Source organism: Nerophis ophidion, linkage group LG04 (genome assembly GCF_033978795.1).
Source record: "Nerophis ophidion isolate RoL-2023_Sa linkage group LG04, RoL_Noph_v1.0, whole genome shotgun sequence".
Taxonomy (NCBI): Eukaryota; Metazoa; Chordata; class Actinopteri; order Syngnathiformes; family Syngnathidae; genus Nerophis; species Nerophis ophidion.
The window spans coordinates 23,721,387-23,742,707 of NC_084614.1; the positions used below are offsets into that span (position 1 = coordinate 23,721,387).

A 21,321-nucleotide genomic window follows, 5' to 3' on the forward strand; every position below is an offset into this window, starting at 1 on the left:
CCTCCATCAGTGTGTGAATGTGTGTGTAAATGTGGAAGTAGTGTCACAGCGCTTTGGGTACCCTTGAAGGTAGAAAAGCGCTATACAAGAACAACCCATTTATTTATTTTCCATCCATCCATTTCCTACCGCTTATTCCCTTTTGGGGTCGCAGGGGGCGCTGGCGCCTATCTCAGCTACAATCGGGCGGAAGGCGGGGTACACCCTGGACAAGTCGTCACCTCGTTTATTTTAATTATAAATAAAGATTTCTACACATAGAAGTAATCATCAACTTAAAGTGCCCTCTTTGTGGATTGTAATAGAGATCCATCTGGATTCATGAACTTAATTCTAAACATTTCTTCACAAAAAAAGAAATCTTTAGCATCAATATTTATGGAACATAAAAATGAATATTGCATTGTTGAATTTCTTTTCACAGTTTATGAACTTACATTCATATTTTGTTGAAATATTATTCAATAAATATATTTATAAAGGATTTTTGAATTGTTGCTATTTTTAGAATATTTTTTTAAAATCTCACATACCCCTTGACATACCTTCAAGTACCCCCAGGGGTATGCGTACCCCCATTTGAGAACCACTGCTATAACCCACTCTATTTTTTATCCTATTTAAAAATATCTGAGGTACTAAATGTGTAGGTGGCCAATGCGTCCACGTGTGCTGACATGACAAAGTTCCTTGAACCCAATTAAACACCCCAGGGAAGTGTATTTTACCATATTATTTGTCTTAAATGTCATTCAATTACAATTCCAAAATTACACTTTGTGTAGTCAGACTCCCGCAATTTATTAAAGAAATAAACATTACACACAGATTATTGAAAAAGTACAAACAATATCAGTTGTATACATGTCATATTAAATAGAGCATATCAAATAATGTATTCAATATTTGAGCACCTGGACCAGAGTTAGTTTTCGAACAGGACAATGACCCCAAATACAGGTCAAAAGTGGTAAAGGAATGGCTAAATCAGGATAGAATGAAGGTTTTAGAATGGCCTTCCCAAAGTCCTGACTAATAGGTGTGGACAATGCTGAAGAAACAAGTCCAAGTCAAAAAAGCAACACATTTAGCTGAACTGCAGCAATTTTGTGATCTTTTTTTTTTTTTTCTCTCTGGCACTCATCGAGGGTGGACACTCCCTTATCTATCCTGCTTGCTTCTTTGTTTTGTCTTGTCTTAACTTCCTTGTTGCCTCTTTTTGCACTGCTCTCCAAATCTAAACATTGGAATTATTTAACTGGCCTCAACAAAATTGACAAGATCTTGGGTTTGGGGGAACCTGCTGTCGGGGCGAAGCGGTTGTTGCTGGACACACGACGGACTCTTGGGAGAAGAAGGATGGCCGCATGCCTGGCGACTCTTTGCAGTCGAGGACGTGAACATATCCACCTTTTCGGAATTAGGACAACAGGACATCTGCTGATTGAAGTAAGCGTTGCTCTGGTTTGTCGACAAATTGGAAGTTGCTGGCAGTCTTCAAAGTACCCCAAATCTGCCACAAATGATTGGAGGATGCGGGAAGAATTGTGGATTAAATCGGACTGTCTACCCCGCAGGTCTGAGGACCAGTCATAGACAATTCAGAGTGAAAAGCAAATTGTATTTTCACTCGCATACAAATCATTCTAACTTGGATTTTTTACCTGGCTTCGAGACTCTCCTGAAGGACACTGCAGCGAAAACACAACAAACTCCCTTCTTGTCTCTCATGGACACACACCTGTTGTTGTTGACTTTGGACTAGCGACTGCACAATACATCAATGCCGCGGAACAGAGACACACTGCGGGCTTACACACACACACATCCACAAAAAAATATACACCACACATACACCCCCCACACCTCCACCCAACACCCTCGACGCAAATCCTGTAGGGGTGATGAATGGATGGTCAGCGCCTGAAGAGCTGTGGCCTACCACCATGACCTTAAACTACCTTCCCTCTGTTGCTAGATATCTCGAGATGCATGTTGTAATATGTATATGTGCTTATCTATGAAGGTTTTTTTTACCACTCCAGACTGAGCCCCCTTAGGAGCCCAGTCTAGATTGTATTTTTTTACTCATCCTTCCCCAGCGTTTACCTTTTTCCCATCTTTTACGGGGCACCTTATGGCGACCCATCAGCGTTCTTGTTCTGTAACCCTGTACACTGTTTGTTTGTCTAATCTCGAACAGGTTTGTGCTGAAAACAAAGTTTCGTTGTACTTGTGCAATGACAATAAAGACCTATCCTATCCTACAATGCTGAAGAAACAAGTCCATGTTAGAAAAGCAACACATTTAGCTGAATTGCAGCAATTTTGTGTTCAAAAATGTAAGCAGAAGCTTGTGGATGGCTACCAAAAGCGCCTTATTACAGTGTTATCAGACAGCGTGCGCAGTGTCACCCAGAAGAGAAGTAGTACCGTAGGAGGTACTGCAGCCGGGTGTCAATCTGCATCTTGCCGTTACTGTTGTGCAGCAGGTGAACAGGAGTAGGCAACCGCCGCAGAGCAGGGTAAGCATCATGGCACCCCACAGCATTGTGGTGACCACAAAAGCAAACTGGTAGGTTGTTTTGTGGCAGTACTGAGCATCCCCTGGTGTGGAGCTGGGTGGATAGACACTGTAAATCCAGTGTGTGCCTGCAATGGTCACAAAATGGTGATACGTTTATATTTGGAGAAATAAGGGTTTAGTTTTGCAAAAAATATTGGCAGAATCCTGGCAGTGTGAGGGTGTGTATTTTCAGTTCACACCTGCAATGAACCAGCAGAGAGTGAAGAGATGCAGCAGGGTCATGAAGAGCGAGCTCGCAACCTTCATCACGCCGCCGTCCCAGACGCACCTGCAGTAGGTGACGCACAGAGAAAGGAGGCTGGACACTCCCAGTACCGTGAGGTACACCGGGATGTTGGGTTGCACCGGGCACAAACCGACGTGTATGGCCCCTGTGAAGCCAAAAATAATGCCAATAAATGTTGAAATACATGTGTTTGGAAGTGGAAGCTGTAAGGTCACCTACCCAAGCTGATGCCTGCTATCATCACCATCCACCATATTATATTCACCACAACTGCAAAAGAGGGATGTCATTTTGATAATTAACATTTACTGTTCAACACCTCAGAAAGATGGCTATTTAAAAAAGATGTCTAACCAATGGACGAAACCTGGACTTCACTTTGACGTGTGTGGTCCATCTGTGCAGACAGCACAATTTAAAACAATAACTCGTGCAAATAATCAACCTCAAATATGATTGCATTAATCATTTTAAAACACTGATTAACCACAAAATTTTGCTTGTCTGCACATGCTCCTTCACTTCAACCGTGAATGGTTGATAAAGTCAGTGATCAGGCCAATGCAACCGCCAAGATGAGGAGACTGTGGTTGGTGTAGATACACTTGCAAATTTTACTTCAAAATAAACCTCAAATGTACTTGAGCTAAAACTGTTACCAAGTTTTAAGAAATTAAATGATCAAGTAAAATATTTTTAAGATGCTCATATATAACATTTTTACAATAAAACTGCTCATGTGTCGAAATTTCATGGTCATTTTAATAAGTTCATTTGAATTATGCAAGCAAGTAATCTAATGGCGATTAATCAAAAATCAGAGGTGTGATATACTGTGACTAAAAAGATAAATAAATTAATAGCAGGAAATAAAAGAGTCACCGTGCAGTAAGAGTGTATCTTATTTTACCTTTTTCCGCTTTGAACGAAGCAGTTTTCTTCATCGGTCGGCTTTGCACAACTCTGCTGTTTAGCGCTCAAGATGTGCCGACACGATGTGTCACAAGAAAGGAAATGCTGGTTGTATCTAGTCATGAGCATGGCGCTCTTGCATGTACTTTTTGTAAGGTGGGAAGTGGGCGTACAATCTGAATGGTAGAAACAAACCTGTATTGCTTGAATATGCAAAAAAATGTGTAATTGTGGATAAGTAGTTGGTTTATTCAAAGCCTAACCAAGTGGTCGGCAACCCAAAATTTTGAAATAGCCATTTTAAAATTATTACATGTTGAAATACAAAATCAAATCTGTCTGGAGCCACAAAAAATTAAACACCGTATATAAGTCTTATATTGAAGGCAACAAATGATGTAAGTGCTTGTATTACATTAGCCTACTATCAAAATGACTGTGTCAGAGGTTGACGCAAATCTTCATTGACAGAAATGTTGTAATGTTGTTATTTATTCTACATTTTTTACAAGATTGGAAAACATCAGTAAAACAGACGCTTCTCAGAAGGTGAGATAACTCCTGGAAATGACTGGCTTTCAATGGCCAAATAAATATGTTTGTCCAAGTTATAGGAAACGGCAGGTTGCCTTCTTCTAATGGATTTATTACAATACTTGGCAAGCTCGGCAAACTTTGCCTTGGTCTGGAACAACATGGCACAAAAACAACCGTCATAGAGATAATGTGTCATGACCTGCAAATATAAATTAAATACAGAGATGTATAAATATAACTACATACATATCAAATGAGGCATAAAGATGCAATATGTACATACAGCTACCCTAAATAGCATGTTAGCATCAATTAGCTTGCAGTCATGCACTGACCAAATATGCCTGATTAGCACTTCAACAAGTCAGTAACAATAGCAAAGATTACCTTTGTGCAACACAACCACAGCATAAAAAGTTTGGTGGACAAAATGTGACAAAGAAGGAGTAGCACAAAACATGTCTTACTGGGGCAGCAAAGGAGAAAAATGTACATGTAAACAAATTGTTGCGTCACAGTCCACACAACTACGGTGAGTTCATGGACTGCAAAACAAAATGGCGCTCGCCAAATACTCTCATTAGTGAAGCATAAACAAACATAATAAAAAGTGGGCTCTCCTACAATTTGTAATGTTTGTGTCATGTGTGTCCCCCTACAGCAGGGGTTCACCAACCTTTTTGAAACCAATAGCTACTTCTTGGGTACTGATTAATGCGAAGGGCTACCAGTTTGATACACACTTAAATAAATTACCAGAAATAGCCAATTTGCTCAATTTATATATATATATATAAATGGTATTCCTATCTGTCATTCCGTCGTACAATTTTTTTCCTTTACGGAAGGTTTTTTGTAGGGAATAAATTATGAAAAAAACACTTATTTGAACGGTTTAAAAGAGGAGAAGACATGAAAAAAATTAAAATTAAATTTTGAAACATAGTTTATCTTCAATTTCAACCTTTTAAAATTCAAAATTCAACCGAAAAAAATGAAGAGAAAAACTAGCTAATTCGAATCTTTTTGAAAAAATTAAAAAAAGAATTTATGGAACATCATCAGAAATTTTTTCTGATTAAGATTAATTTTAGAATTTTGATGACATGTTTTAAATAGGTTAAAATCCAATCTGCACTTTGTTAGAATATATAACAAATTGGACCAAGCTATATTTCTAACAAAGACAAATCATTATTTCTTCTAGATTTTCCAGAACCAAAATTTTAAAAGAAATTGAAAATACTTTGAAATAAGATTTAAATTTGATTCTACAGATTTTCTAGATTTGCCAGAATATTTTAATTTTATTTTAATCATCATAAGTTTGAAGAAATGTTTCACAAATATTATTCGTCGAAAAAACAGAAGCTAAAATTAATAATTAAATTAAAATGTATTTATTATTCTTTACAATAAAAAAAAAATACTTGAACATTGATTTCAATTGTCAGGAAAGAAGAGGAAGGAATTTAAAAGGTAAAAAAGGTATATGTGTTTAAAAATCCTAGAATCATTTTTAAGGTTGTATTTTTTCTCTAAAATTGTCTTTCTGAAAGATATAGGAAGCAAAGTAAAAAAATAAATGAATTTATTTAAACAAGTGAGGACCAAGTCTTTAAAATATTTTCTTGGATTTTCAATTTCTATTTGAGTTTTGTCTCTCTTAGAATTAAAAATGTTGAGCGAAGCGAGACCAGCTTGCTAGTAAATAAATACAATTTGAAAAATAGAGGCAGCTCACTGGTAAGTGCTGCTATTTGAGTTATTTTTTGAACAGGCCAGCGAGCTACCTGGTGCCCGCAGGCACCGCCTTGGTGACCCCTGTCCTACAGAAACCATATTAATACAACAAATATTTTTTTCCCCCAATTTCTTCTATTTTAATAAATTTTTGAAAAAGCTCCAGAGAGCCACTAGGGCCGCACTAAAGAGTCGCATGTGGCTCTAGAGTCGCGGGTTGCCGATCCCAGGCCTAAACCTACAAAATTTAAAAAGGACATATTTGAGGATGACAGTACACCAGACTTGTTTATTAATTTATTGGCACAAAACACAGACAAACTTGTGAATTTTTATGCTTTTTAAATTTTGAGTGAAAGACACTGTTAAAGGTCAAACTATGAATTGTTTTTCTCCCTCATTCTTCAGCTGGAAGTTAATGATGCTTTCAATAATGGGTGCAGCCGGGAAGTCCATGCATATGATTCCAAAACGTTGGTTCAGGAGGTTGGTCTTCTCCCTCAGGTAGTCATAGAGTTTAGGATTGATGCGTTGGGCCACAGCCCTGGGGAATGCAAACAAGCCAGCGCCGCTGCTGTAGGTGAGATAAATCTGGGCCATGTCGCCAACAGGTGCGGTCTCCAGGTGATCATAAACGCTCTGCCACTTCTCGGTCACTTGGCCAAGCGTGGTAACCTGGCAGAAACAGAGCTATCTTAACAGTGCAAGGCGAAAATGATACATGATGCTTAACTTTCACACGTTTGCCATCCGTGCTGAACTGGGCTTCTACAAACCCCGTTTCCATATGAGTAGGGAAATTGTGGTAGATGTAAATATAAACGGAATACAATGATTTGCAAATCCCTTTCAACCCATATTCAGTTGAATGCACTACAAAGACAAGATATTTGATGTTCAAACTCATAAACTTTAATATTTTTGCAAATAATAATTAACTTAGAATTTCATGGCTGCAACACGTGCCAAAGTAGTTGGGAAAAGGCATGTTAACCACTGTGTTACATCACATTTTCTTTTAAAAACACTCAATAAACGTTTGGGAACTGAGGAAACTAATTGTTGAAGCTTTGAAAGTCGAATTATTCACCATTCTTGCTTGATGTACAGTTTAAGTTGTTCAACAGTTCTTCTTGTCGTATTTTACGCTTCATGAATCGCCACACATTTTCGATGGGAGACAGGTCTGGACTGCAGGCGGGCCAGGAAAGTACCCGCACTCTTTTACTACGAAGCCACGCTGTTGTAACACGTGGCTTGGCATTGTTTTGCTGAAATAAACAGGGGCATCCATGATAACGTTGCTTGGATGACAACATATGTTGTTCCAAAACCTGTATGGACCTTTCAGAATTAATGGTGTCTTCACAGATGTGTAAGTTACGAATGCCTTGGGTACTAATCAATCAATCAATCAATCAATGTTTACTTATATAGCCCTAAATCACTAGTGTCTCAAAGGGCTGCACAAACCACCACGACATCCTCGGTAGGCCCACATAAGGGCAAGGAAAGCTCACACCCAGTGGGACATTGGTGACAATAATGACCCAGTGGGACGTCGGTGACAATGATGACTATGAGAACCTTAGAGAGGAGGAAAGCAATGGATGTCGAGCGGATCTAACAGGATACTGTGAAAGTTCAATCCACAATGGATACAACACAGTCGCGAGAGTCCAGTCCAAAGAGGATCCAAGACACAGCAGCGAGAGTCCCGTTCACAGCGGAGCCAGCAGGAAACCATCCCAAGCGTAGGCGGACCAGCAGCGCAGAGATGTCCCCAGCCGATACACAGGCGAGCAGTACATGGCCACCGGATCGGACCGGACCCCCTCCACACGGGAGAGTGGGACATAGAAGAAAAAGAAAAGAAACGGCAGATCAACTGGTCTAAAAAGGGAGTCTATTTAAAGGCTAGAGTATACAAATGAGTTTTAAGGTGAGACTTAAATGCTTCTACTGAGGTGGCATCGCGAACTGTTACCGGGAGGGTATTCCAGAGTACTGGAGCCCGAACGGAAAATGCTCTATAGCCCGCAGACTTTTTTTGGGCTTTGGGAATCACTAATAAGCCGGAGTCCTTTGAACGCAGATTTCTTGCCGGGACATATGGTACAATACAATCGGCAAGATAAGATGGAGCTAGACCGTGTAGTATTTTATACGTAAGTAGTAAAACCTTAAAGTCACATCTTAAGTGCACAGGAAGCCAGTGCAGGTGAGCCAGTACAGGCGTAATGTGATCAAACTTTCTTGTTCTTGTCAAAAGTCTAGCAGCCGCATTTTGTACCAACTGTAATCTTTTAATGCTAGACATGGGGAGACCCGAAAATAATACGTTACAGTAGTCGAGGCGAGACGTAACAAACGCATGGATAATGATCTCAGCGTCTTTAGTGGACAGAATGGAGCGAATTTTAGCGATGTTACGGAGATGAATGAAGGCCGTTTTAGTAACGCTTTTAATGTGTGCCTCAAAGGAGAGAGTTGGGTCAAAGATAACACCCAGATTCTTTACCGTGTCGCCTTGTTTAATTGTTTGGTTGTCAAATATTAGAGTTGTATTATTAAATAGAGTTCGGTGTCTAGCAGGACCGATAATCAGCATTTCCGTTTTTTTGGCGTTGAGTTGCAAAAAGTTAGCGGACATCCATTGTTTAATTTCATTAAGACACGCCTCCAGCTGACTACAATCCGGCGTGTTGGTCAGCTTTAGGGGCATGTAGAGTTGGGTGTCATCAGCATAACAGTGAAAGCTAATACCGTATTTGCGTATGATGTCACCTAGCGGCAGCATGTAGATGCTGAAGAGTGCAGGGCCAAGGACTGAACCCTGGGGAACTCCACACGTTACCTTAACGTAGTCCGAGGTCACATTGTTATGGGAGACACACTGCATCCTATCAGTAAGATAAGAGTTAAACCAAGACAGGGCTAAGTCTGACATACCAATTCGTGTTTTGATACGTTCTAATAAAATATTATGATCGACGGTATCGAAAGCAGCGCTAAGATCGAGGAGCAGCAACATAGATGACGCATCAGAATCCATCGTTAGCAATAGATCATTAGTCATTTTTGCGAGGGCTGTCTCCGTGGAGTGATTTGCCCTGAAACCGGATTGAAAGGTTTCACATAGATTGTTAGACGCTAAGTGTTCATTTAACTGCTCCGCAACAATTTTTTCAAGGATTTTTGAAATAAAGGGAAGGTGAGACACCGGTCGGTAATTTACCATGAGGTCAGGATCGAGGTTAGGTCTTTTAAGAAGAGGATGAATAACCGCTTTTTTGAATGCTAGGGGAACAGTGCCCGAGGAGAGTGATAAGTTTATAATATTTAGCACTGATGGACCTAATAATACAAAGAGCTCCTTGATCAGTTTCCCAGGAAGAGGGTCAAGTAAACATGTTGTCTGTTTTATTCCATTTACACGTTGTAACAATTCCTCTAATGTTATTTCCTCAAAACGAGAGAAACTATTTTGGAGGGCAGTATCCGCCGTATATACAATCGTGTCAGTTAATAGAACTCCGTTGTAGCTGGGACGCATTGTCTTTAATCTCCTTTCTAATGACTTCAATTTTCTTACTAAAGAATTGCATAAAGTCATCAGCTGAGTGGGTTGAGCTACTGGAAGGAGTCCCTTGTTGGGTTAGCGATGCTACCGTACTAAACAAAAATTTAGGATCGTTTTTATTACGGTGGATGAGATTTGAGTAATATTTAGCTTTAGCTAAGGTAAGCATGCGTTTATAAGTTATTAAACCATCACTCCATGCTTGATGGTGCACCTCAAGTTTAGTCGTGCGCCATTTGCGTTCCAGCTTTCTACATAATAATTTCTGAGCTCTAGTTTCTTCTGTAAACCACGGGGTGCGCTTTTTTGGAGCCTTTTTTAACTTTAGCGGTGCTATGTTATCAATGGTTTCGCGCAGGGCGTCGTTAAAGTTGTTAGTGAGGTTATCAATAAAGCCCACATACTTTGGGAATGGTGCCATTACCGAGGGCAGTAGGTCAGCAAGAGTTGTCGTTGTGGCTGTATTAATGTTGCGGCTGCTATAGCAGTTATTATTATTATTAGTTTGACGAACATGCGTCTGAACCTCGAATTTTATAAGGTAATGATCGGACAATACTTTAGTATACGGGAGTATCGTAACTTTGGAAACGGTGATGCCCCTGACAAGCACTAGGTCTATTGTATTACCGTTGCGATGCGTGGGTTCATTTATTATTTGTGTGAGACCACAGCTATCAATTACAGTCTGGAGCGCTACGCACGGTGGGTCCGATGGGGTATTCATATGGATATTAAAGTCCCCCATTATGATTATATTATCGGCGTGTGTCACTAGATCAGCAACGAACTCTGAGAATTCATTAATAAAGTCCGAATAGGGCCCTGGGGGGCGGTAGATAACAGCCAGGTGTAGAGGCAGCGGTGTGACAGACCTCATAGTAAGCACCTCAAACGATTTATATTTATTATTTATGTTAGGACTAAGGTTAAAGTTTTCGTTGTATATTAGTGCGACCCCCCCACCCCTTTTAAGCGGACGGGCAATATGCGCATGTGTAAAGTTAGGAGGACATGCCTCATTTAGCGCAAAAAAGTCGTTTGGTTTAAGCCAGGTTTCGCTGAGACCGATGACGTTAAGATTGTTGTCTCTGATAATATCATTAACTAACAACGTTTTAGGAGACAATGATCTTATGTTTAAAAAACCTATATTATAGGTAGTGGGCTGTTTCAGGGAATTTTTGATCAAATTATCCGTAGTAGCAATATTAATAATGTTGTGTTTATTATGCCCAGTGCATTTAGTATAGTTACGACCATATCTAGGAATTGATACGACAGGAATTTTCCGATTGTTTGATTGTTGCTTTGATAAACTGCACGCATCATGGTTAGCCACCTCAGTAACGGGGATTTTCCGATTGTTTGTTTGTTGCTTTGATAAACTGCACGCATCATAGTTAGCCACCTCAGTAACGGGGATTTTCCGATTGTTTGTTTGTTGCTTTGATAAACTGCACGCATCATGGTTAGCCACCTCAGTAACGGGGATTTTCCGATTGTTTGTTTGTTGCTTTGATAAACTGCACGCATCATAGTTAGCCACCTCAGTAAGACACATGTCCAACTCTGAAACACTCAAAGCAGAAAAAACTTGTTCTAATTTAACTGACTCCTTACCCAGACCAGTAGTCTCGCATTTTCCATCTAAATCCGTCTTCGGGATGGAGGAAAGTGGTGTTCTGTGGGGATTAGCCTTCTGCTTTGTTTTTAGCCCCGCTCGGCATCCGCGTTTCCGATCACACCGCTGGCGTCTGCTCCGTAGACGGCCCCCATACCATCACAGATGCTGGCTTTTCAACTTTGCGCCTGTAACAATCCGGATGGTTATTTTCCTCTTAGTTCCGGAGGACACCACGTCCACAGTTTCCAAATATAATTTGAAATGTGGTCTCGTCAGACCACAGAACACTTTTCCACTTTGCATCAGTCCATCGTAGATGAGCTCGGGCCCAGAGAAGCCGGCGGCGTTTCTGGGTGTTGTTGTAAATGGGTTTGGCTTTGCATAGTAGAGTTTTAACTTGCACTTACTGATGTAGCGACCAATTGTAGTTACTGACAGTGGTTTTATGAAGTGTTCCTGAGCCCATGTGGTGATATCTTTTACACACTGATGTCGGTTTTTGATGCAGTACAGCCTGAGGGAACAAAGGTCCGTAATATCATCGCTTATGTGCAGTGATTTCTCCAGAATCTCTGAACCTTTTGATGATTTTACGGACCGTAGATGGTAAAATCCCTAAAGTCCTTGCAACAGCTCGTTGAGAAATGTTGTTCTAAAACTGTTCGACAATTTGCTTACAAATTGGTGACCATCGCCCCATCCTTGTTTGTGAATGACTTAGCATATCATGGAAGCTGTTTTTATACCCAATCATGGCACCCACCCGTTCCCAATTAGCCTGCACACCTGTGGGATGTTCCAAATAAGTGTTTGATGAATATTCCTCAACTTTATCAGTATTTATTGCCACCTTTCCCAACTTTTTTGTCACGTATGGCTGGCATCAAATTCTAAAGTTAATGATTGTTTGCCAAAAAAAAAAAGTTTATCAGTTTGAACATCAAATATGTTGTCTTTGTAGCATATTCAACTAAATATGGGTTGAAAAGGATTTGCAAATCATTGTATTCCGTTTATATTTACATCTAACACAATTTCCCAACTCATATGGAAACGGGGTTTATATTTCTTTTGATTTGCTGTCATTGTTGTACATTCTATATCTGCACTACAAGATCAGACCCTATTCTATTTTCCATTTATAATCAACCCCTATAACATATTCTATTAACTGTATTTATATTGGATCCTATTTAAATAATTATGTACTTAGTATCATTCTTGTGGTACTCCATGGGCTAAATCTGGGACCTCCAGTACTAAATTGTGTGTGTCTCGTGAAAAAACATTGCTAATGCGTAATGTTTTTTGTGTTTGTCAGGCTAGTGTGCCCTTTATCCAGTTTTTACAATAACGTTAGCAACAGTAGCATAGCAACAATACACTCTCATTCAAACAGCGACATTCTGCTAGGTTAACCTCGTCGGTGAATAAAAAAAAGAAATAATCGAACCAAGTTATTCTGCATAAAGTGTTGGTATAGATCAGGGGTCACCAACGCGGTGCCCGCGGGCACCAGGTCGCCCGTAAGGACAAGATGAGTCGCCCGCTGGCCTGTTCTAAAAATAGCTCAAATAGCAGCACTTACCAGTGAGCTGCCTCTATTCTTAACATTTTATTTATTTACTAGTAAGCTGGTCTCGCTATGCTCGACATTTTTAATTCCAAGAGAGACACAACTCAAATAGAATTTGAAAATCCAAGAACATTTTTTTAAAGACTTGGTCTTCACTTGTTTAAATAAATTCATTTATTTTTTTACTTTGCTTCTTATAACTTTCAGAAAGACAATTTTTGAGAAAAAATACAACCTTAACACATATACCTTTTTACCTTTTAAATTCCTTCCTCTTCTTTCCTGACAATTTAAAGCAATCTTCAAGTTATTTTTTTTTATTGTAGAGAATAATACATACATTTCAATTTAATTATTCATTTTAGCTTCTGTTTTTTCGAACGAAAAATATTTGTGAAATATTTTTTCAAACTTATTATGATTAAAATAAATAAAAAATATTCTGGCAAATCTAGAAATTTGTAAAATCAAATTTATATCTCATTTCAAAGTCATTTTAATTTTTTTTTCAAATTTTTGTTCTGGAAAATCTAGAAGAAATAATGATTTGTCTTTGTTAGAAATATAGCTTGGTCAAATTTTTTATATATTCTAGCAAAGTGCAGATTGGATTTTAACATATTTAAAACATGTCATCAACATTCTAGAATTAATCTTAATCAGGAAAAATTACTAATGATGTTCCATAAATCCTTATTTTTATTTTTTCAAAAAGATTCAAATTAGCTAGTTTTTCTCTTCTTTTTTTCGGTTGAATTTTTAATTTTAAAGAGTCGAAATTGAAGATAAACTATGTTTCAAATTTTAATTTTAACCTTTTTTGTGTCTTCTCCTCTTTTAAACCGTTCAAAAAAGTGTTTTTTTTCATAATTTTTTCTCTACAAAAAACCTTCAGTAAAAGGAAAGTAATTCATGATTTATTAAAAAATGTTAGTGGCTAGCTAGTTAAAATGGGATATTGTGATTTCACAAGACTGTCTTAGAAGTGATCATTTGAAAATGTTCAATTTGAAAAATGTGCACTTGGAGAAAATATAAAAATGAAGTGTTGCATATTGATATTTATCTGTTTCTATATCTATTTATTGTGGGAAATCATTAAGATGATCAGTGTTTCCACAAAGATAAATATCATAATATAATTAATAATAACATAGAGTTAAAAGTAAATTGAGCAAATTGGATATTTCTGGCAATTTATGTAAGTGTGTATCAAACTGGTAGCCCTTCGCATTAATCAGTACCCAAGAAGTAGCTCTTGGTTTCAAAAATGTTGGTGACCCCTGATATAGATATTAGTAGTATGGTAAGTAATGGTATCGGATTGATATTATCCATACTTTAGCTGCATTTTCTGTCAGTGCGTTCCGTCGAGGACGTGGAAGAGTGATCACAGGCAATCTGTTGATTGGACTGAGCTTTGCTTTGGTGTATCGACAAATTCAGAAGGCAATAGCAGCCGTTCAAGGAGGCCGAGGGCTGCCCATCGTGATGTACAAATGGGTAGAGCCGTGGGCTCAAAGACTGTGGAGATCTCAGAATTGAATCGCAAACTAGTCCTGGGTTCAAATTCAGGCTCGGGATCTTTTTGTGTGGAGTTTGCATGTTCTCCCCGTGAATGCGTGGGTTCCCTCCGGGTACTCCGGCTTCCTCCCACCTCCAAAGACATGCACCTGGGGATAGGTTGATTGGCAACACTAAATTGGCCCTAGTGTGTGAATGTGAGTGTGAATGTTGTCTGTCTATCTGTGTTGGCCCTGCGATGAGGTGGCGACTTGTCCAGGGTGTACCCCGCCTTCCGCCCGATTGTAGCTGAGATAGGCGCCAGCGCCCCCCGCGACCCCAAAAGGGAATAAGCGGTAGAAAATGGATGGATGGATGGTCTAGATGGTCAATCAAATCAATAGTAAGTTAAAGTTAAAGTACCAATGATTGTTACACACACTCTTGGTGTGGCGAAATAATTCTCTGCATTTGACCCATCACCCTTGATCACCCCCTGGGAGGGGAGGGGAGCAGTGGGCTTCAGCGGTGTCGCGCCCGGGAATCATTTTTGGTGATTTAACCCCCAATTCCTTGATGCTGAGTGCCAAGCAGGAAAGGAATGAGTCCCATTTTTATAGTCTTTGGTATGACTTGGCCGGGATTTGAACTCACAACTCACGGCGGACACTCTAACCCATTCGTGTCAAACTCTGGCCCGCGGGCCAAATTTGGCCCGCCGTGTATTTTCATTTGGCCCTTGAGGCAATATCAAATTAACATTAGAGCTGGCCCGCCGGTATTATACAGCGGCGGTGTCGCTGTAACACCGCATTCACCGCTAATACTCATATTTTCCAAGGAGACTCCCAAATTTCAGTGCCCCTCACGAAAATCACAGGGGGCAACCATTCTCCCAAATTTCTCCCGATTCCCACCTGGACAACAATATTGGGGGCGTGCCTTAAAGGCACTGCCTCAAGCGTCCTCTAATACCTTTTGTCACGTCGGCTTTTCCTACGTAGAAACAGCGTGGCGGCCTAGTCACATGATATATGTGGCTTTTACACACACACACACGCTAATGCAATGCAAGCTGGGTCAACAGCCATACAGGTCACACTGAGGGTGGCCGTATAAACAACTTTAAGACTGTTACAAATATGCGCCACACTGTGAACCAACACTAAACGAGAATAACAAGCAAACTTCGGGAGAACATCCGCACTGTAACACAACATAAACACAACAGAACAAATACACCGAAACCCTTGCGGCACTACCTTTTCCTGGACGCTACAATATAAACTTTTTTTTTTTTTTCCAAGATGGCGCTGCTGTAGTGGCTGCTGTTGGCAGGAGCTCTGTGCTCTTGTGACATCCTTTTGTGTTTCCCTCTTGTTTTCATGTGTTATTATATTTTCTTGCCTTTTGGGCCGGGACCCTTTGGGACTGTGTGACAAGGGGTGGCACTTTCGTGACCTCTGTGATGCTTTTTTTTGTGGACTTTTTTAATGTCTTTAATGTCCTCTGTGTTCTTTGATGTTTGATGTTTCCCTCTTACACACATGTAAGAGGGATGTGTTTTATGACTATGAGTTGTTTTTTTCCCCTTGGCCTCAGTCTGCACCCCCTCTACAGGGCCCAGGCTAAGACCGATTTTTGTATCTCATCTTTTTTGTAAGGGGCGCTGGAAGCCGGCAGATCCGTCAGCGATCCTGTTCTGTCTCCCTGTAATGTTTTTTTCTGATTTGAATGGGATTGTGCTGAAAATTTAAATTTTCCTGAAGGAACTCTCCTGTCGGAATAAATAAAGTACTATCTAATCTAATCGAATCTAATTTATTATTAGCCTGTGGGAAAAGTTTATTTTGATGTTTACCTGAGAAGGCTGCTAATAGAAAAGAGGCATTCAATTTCTATTTAAATTTGATTTGATATGCCATTGCTATTTTTTAATTATTAGTATTATTTGAAACTTGATTTTGCATGTCACTATAAAGTTATATAAGTCTTGCTTGTTCAATATTCAATGCAAAACTTGTTTGGGACCCTATTAAAACGTTAATTTGTTCAACCTTGGCCAGCGGCTTTGTTCAGTTTAAAATTTTGTCCCACTCTGTATTTGAGTTTGACACCCCTGTTTTAACCACTAGGCCATTATGGCTACCATTTAGTGTACACACTATCTGAGTATGCGAGGGGCCTAGATCTTTCCGCTAAAAGCAGATACGAATCAAAGAATCAAACACTGCAATGGAATTCATTGATACTTCATCAGAAAAAAATTTGTCGAGTGATTTCAAGGATTATCTGTCGGTAACCTACCCAGACATGTCAAACTATCTGGTGCTCCAAACTTCCCTCCACACTGCACAACAGATGAAAGCTGGCAAACGCACGGAGGCCTACAATTTTATAAAAGGACAAAACTTTTATCCTTTTCACAATTATTCCTACAGCTTAAAACAACGCAAGCATGGGGCATTTTTCTTCGAGAAAGGCATAATCCCACCCAGAACGCTTTGACAACAGATGCTCGCTTGACCTCTACTTTAAGCTTCCAATATTTAGTGAGCAGGATGTGATGTCAGGTAAATACTACTACGGAAAAAAAAGTAAGAGCACTTTACAAAAGATAGTCAACAAATGTCTTACCTTCCAGGAATCAGCTATATGGAGACTGTTGTAGCGCATCCCCAAGTCAGGCCCCTGAAAGTCCTGCAGGACGATGAGCTTCCCTCTAGCTTGACCCATGGTGGGAACCAGGCGGCTGTGCCACAGCAGATCCCAGTGAGCATAGCGATTAACGTACTCCACCACCGCCCCATAGAGGTCTCCGGTCTCGCTCTGCTCCTCCTTGATGCGTATCAGCACAGTCTCACTCGGGTAGTTGCTCAGGAAGTCGGCCACGCCCCCCAGCACGTCGCCAAAGTGAGCCTTCTGGTATACCACCCCATGGTGGATGAGGAGTTTACCATTCACATGGCGGACACGCACGTCCAGGAAACGGATGCCAGCTTGAAGCTGGGAGTCCAGGCCCCACGTCTGACACTCGGCATAGACGCCGCCGTACAGGGCCATGGTGTTGTGGGTCCCCGGCATGGTGACCTCAGAGAGGGGACGGTCGTCAGGGATGGTGGACATCCAAGATGGGTTGAGGAACTCTGGGGTGGGCGTTTCGTCGTAGTCAGGTCTCTGGACAGCTCCCAGATTTAAATCCAGGGATCTGTGACAAGTAATGGTTTTTACTTCCTAATTTACAGTACAAGCGCACAAACCTTTTCCAATGAGGACTACATACTGAAAAATCTAAAGATGGGGTGGATGACTTTTATTTTCTACCGACAAAACTTGCTAAAATGCTAACATTCTATAATATTTGCACGCCATATATCAAATGCAAATTGTTGAGGACTGGGAGTACTATAGTTGATTCTGGAATACACCAATATTATCTATTGGAATTTCTATTTCCTTCAATTTGAAGAATACCTTCCATTTGCAACCTCAATTCAAATCCTTGCAAAAGATTGGAATTTAAGAGAGATATTCAATTCATTTAGGTGTTTTTACACTAATCTGGTTGAAATCCAACCAGGGATCGATACTGAATCCGGTACTTTTTTTTAGCATCGACCGAATCCCATCGGTCCTATTGGGCACCGATTAAAAAAAATCCGATGGATCCATGTTGGAGTACCTGGGTTGTGAGTGACATCACGGCCGGTTACCTGCTCAGCTAGCTTTTCGCACATTGCCGATCACTCCGGCAGCACTGACAGTGGACTCAGCCGAGGTAATTGTTGTGTTTTGCTCTTTAAGAAAACCGATATATATATGATCTGCCGTTTCTTTTCTTTTTCTCCTATGTCCCACTCTCCCTTGTGGAGGGGGTCCGGTCCGATCCGGTGGCCAAGTACTGCTTGCCTGTGTATCGGCTGGGGACATCTATGCGCTGCTGTTCCGCCTCCACTTGGGATTGTTTCCTGCTGGCTCCGCTGTGAACGGGACTCTCGCTGCTGTGTTGGATCCGCTTTGGACTGGACTCTCGCGGCTGTGTTGGATCCATTATGGATTGAACTTTCACAGTATCATGTTAGACCCGCTCGACATCCATTGCTTTCGTCCTCTCCAAGGTTCTCTTAGTCATCATTGTCACCGACGTCCCACTGGGTGTGAGTTTTCCTTGCCCTTATGTGGGCCTACCGAGGATGTCGTAGTGGTTTGTGTTGTGGTTTGTGCAGCCCTTTGAGACACTAGTGATTTAGGGCTATATAAGTAAACATTGATTGATTGTTTGATTGATATATATATGTATATATATATATTGCAATAAATATGTGGCCAGACTACGGGTCAATGCTTTCTTTATTCATCTTTCTTAATTCTCAATTGCTTTTTGGGGTAAAGGGGGCTTGTGGTAGTGTGTTTGAAGTTCCATACCTTGGTGAAGTCTTGGAATTCCTCTGAGTTGGAGCAAGGGCGGTTGTTGCTGATGAATGTTTCATGAATGCCGTGACAAGTAAAAAATAAATTAAGCTTTCTCTATGAATGTTCTCATTCATTCAGGTCATCGTAAACTCAGGGCATTCGATCGATAGCAACTGGACTATTTGGTTTGTCTTAGAAGATGTTTTGGCTCTCATCCAAGTAGGCTTCATCAGTTCATGTTCACAGACTTAGATCGGTCAGATCTAGTCCAGCAGCTGGTGCCAGTACCTCAGTAGGCTTAATCAGTTCATGCTCAGTAGGATTGCTCGTTTGCATCAAAACAGCTGTTTTTCTCACTACAATAGGGCGAAACCATCCTTGCCCAGGGATGGCGTGGCGCGGTTGGGAGAGTTGCTATGCCAGCACCCTGAGGGTTCCTGGTTCAATCCCCACCTTCTACCATCATCACGTCCGTTGTGTCCTTGAGCAAGACACTTCACCCTTGCTCCTGATGGACCCTGGTTAACGCCTTGCATGTCAGCTCCCGCCATCAGTGTTTGAATGTGTGTGTGAATGAGTGAATGTGGAAATAGTGTCAAAGCGCTTTGAGTTCCTTAAAAAAAAGGTAGAAAAGCACTATACAAGTACAATCCATTTACCATTTACACTCTCTGAGTTTTGGAGTATCATTATTTGGGGTTTTGGCACCAGCCGCTAGATTGGATCTGACCAATCTAAGTCTTTGAGCATGAACTGATGAAGTCTTCTGAGGTATTGGCACCAGCCACGAGACTAGATCTGACCACTTTAAGTCTAAGACTAGATCTGAACAATCTAAGTCTATGAGCATGAACTGATGAAGCCTACTCGGATGAGAGTCAAAACGTCTTTCAAGACAAACAAAATAGTCCAGTTGCGAATGACTTGAGTTTTGCATTGACAGCGAATGATGTCAATCTGTGTGTTTTCGCAAGCTCAAAAAATCGGCTATAGTGCTCAACTATGATGATGTGGTCGTGGGAATTCCGTGAATTCTCTCTGGCACTCACCGAGGGTGGACGCTCCCCTTTCCTCTCCCTTATCTCTCCTGCTTGCTTTTTCTTTTTGCCTTGTCTTTAACTTTCTTGTTGCCTCTTTTTGCACTGCTCTCCAAATATAAACATTGGAACTATTTAACTGGCCTCAACAAAATTGACAAAATCTTGGGTTTAGGGGAACCTGCTGTTGTGACGAAGCGGTTGTTGCTGGACACACGACGGACTCTTGTCACTGACGTCCCACCGGGTCATCATTGTCACCGATGTCCCACTGGGTGTGAGTTTTCCTTGCCCTTATGTGGGCCTACCGAGGATGTCGTAGTGGTTTGTGCAGCCCTTTGAGACACTAGTGATTTAGGGCTATATAAGCAAACATTGATTGATTGATTGACTCTTGGAAGAAGAAGGAGGGCCGCGTGCCTGGCGACCCTTTTCTGTCGAGGACGTGAAGATATCCACCTATTCGGAATTATGACAACAGGACATCTCCTGATTGGAGTAAGCGTTGCTCTGGTTTGTCGACAAATTGGAAGTTGCTGGCAGTCTTCAAAGTACCCCAAAGCTGCCACAAATGATTGGAGGATGCGGGAAGAACTGTGGATTACATCGGACTGTCTACCCCGCAGTTTTTGAGGACCAGTCATAGACAACTTTAGAGTGAAAAGCAAATTTTATTTTCACTCGCATACAAATCTTTTTAACTTGGATTGTTTCCCTGGCTTCGAGACTCTCCCGAAGATCACAGCAAGCGAAGATACAACAAACTCCCTTTTTTGTCTCTCATGGACACACACCTGTTGTTGTGAACTTTGGACTAGCGACGGCAAATACATCAAGGCGGCGGAACAGAGACACACTATGGGCTTATACACACACACACACACACACACACACACACACACACACACACACACACACACACACAAAAAATATACGCCACACATACACCCCCCTGTCCCCCAATCCAACATCTTCGACGCAAATCCCGTAGGGGTGATGAATGGATGATCAGCGCCTGAGAGCTGCAACCTACCACCATGACCTTGAACTACCTTCCCTCTGTTGCTAGATATCTCGAGATGTATGTTGTAATATGTATATGTGCTTTGCTATGGAGGTTTTTTCTCACTCCGAACTGGGCCCCCCTAGGAGCCCAGTCTGGATTGTATTTTTTTACTCATCCTTCACCAGCGTTTACCTTTTTCCCATCTTTTACGGGGCGCCTTATGGCGACCCATCAGCGTTCTTGTTCTGTAACCCTGTACATTGTTTGTTTGTCTAATCTTGAACAGGTTTGTGCTGAAAACAAAGTTTTGTTGTACTTGTTGCAATGACAATAAAGACCTACCTACCTACCTACCTACTTGTCATGGTCTTTTGGGTATCGGGTATGACAACAGAGGTTACTTGGGGTTTGTGCTGCACCTCTCTTGGCATATGGAGCATTGGCCCATTTCTGTCTCTTTTTGTTTTCCCATTTCAGGCCAGAATACCACGTCTCGTGCACGGTGCTTGCTTTTTTCCACACCCAGGTGGCCGGCGTGTATGTTTTTGTATTAGGTTTGGCCTAAGTTTTT

At 40.9% G+C, this 21,321-nt stretch overlaps 3 protein-coding genes across 4 annotated transcripts in view; all 3 read right to left on the minus strand.

Moving 5' to 3' along the window:
• Positions 1 to 770: 770 nt before the first annotated feature.
• On the minus strand, positions 771 to 3,860 carry LOC133551144 (transmembrane protein 272-like). 2 transcript variants are annotated; one of them, XM_061897530.1, is made up of 6 exons: positions 3,724 to 3,860; positions 3,168 to 3,210; positions 3,033 to 3,083; positions 2,767 to 2,958; positions 2,434 to 2,652; positions 771 to 1,513 (listed from the first exon to the last, which is right to left on the minus strand). In XM_061897530.1, the coding sequence occupies exons 2-6, from the start codon at positions 3,208 to 3,210 to the stop codon at positions 1,251 to 1,253; spliced, it is 768 nt and encodes a 255-aa protein (XP_061753514.1). In that variant the 5' UTR covers positions 3,724 to 3,860; the 3' UTR covers positions 771 to 1,250. The 2 variants fall into 2 exon arrangements, with proteins under 2 accessions (XP_061753514.1, XP_061753516.1); XM_061897532.1 differs by lacking the exon at positions 3,168 to 3,210.
• A 2,429-nt stretch (positions 3,861 to 6,289) lies between these two features.
• Positions 6,290 to 21,321, minus strand: part of si:dkey-266f7.9 (uncharacterized protein LOC100006223 homolog) — a 28,420-nt gene continuing 13,388 nt past the window's right edge. The window contains exons 3-4 of the mRNA XM_061897534.1: positions 16,932 to 17,502; positions 6,290 to 6,680 (exon numbers count right to left, since the gene is read on the minus strand). Of these exons, the coding sequence (XP_061753518.1) occupies positions 6,378 to 6,680; positions 16,932 to 17,502 (874 nt within the window). The 3' untranslated portion in view covers positions 6,290 to 6,377. The remainder of the gene's footprint in view (positions 6,681 to 16,931; positions 17,503 to 21,321) is intronic.
• Positions 9,368 to 11,205, minus strand: LOC133551145 (uncharacterized). The gene has a single exon (XM_061897533.1). The coding sequence runs from the start codon at positions 11,150 to 11,152 to the stop codon at positions 9,527 to 9,529; it is 1,626 nt and encodes a 541-aa protein (XP_061753517.1). The 5' UTR covers positions 11,153 to 11,205; the 3' UTR covers positions 9,368 to 9,526.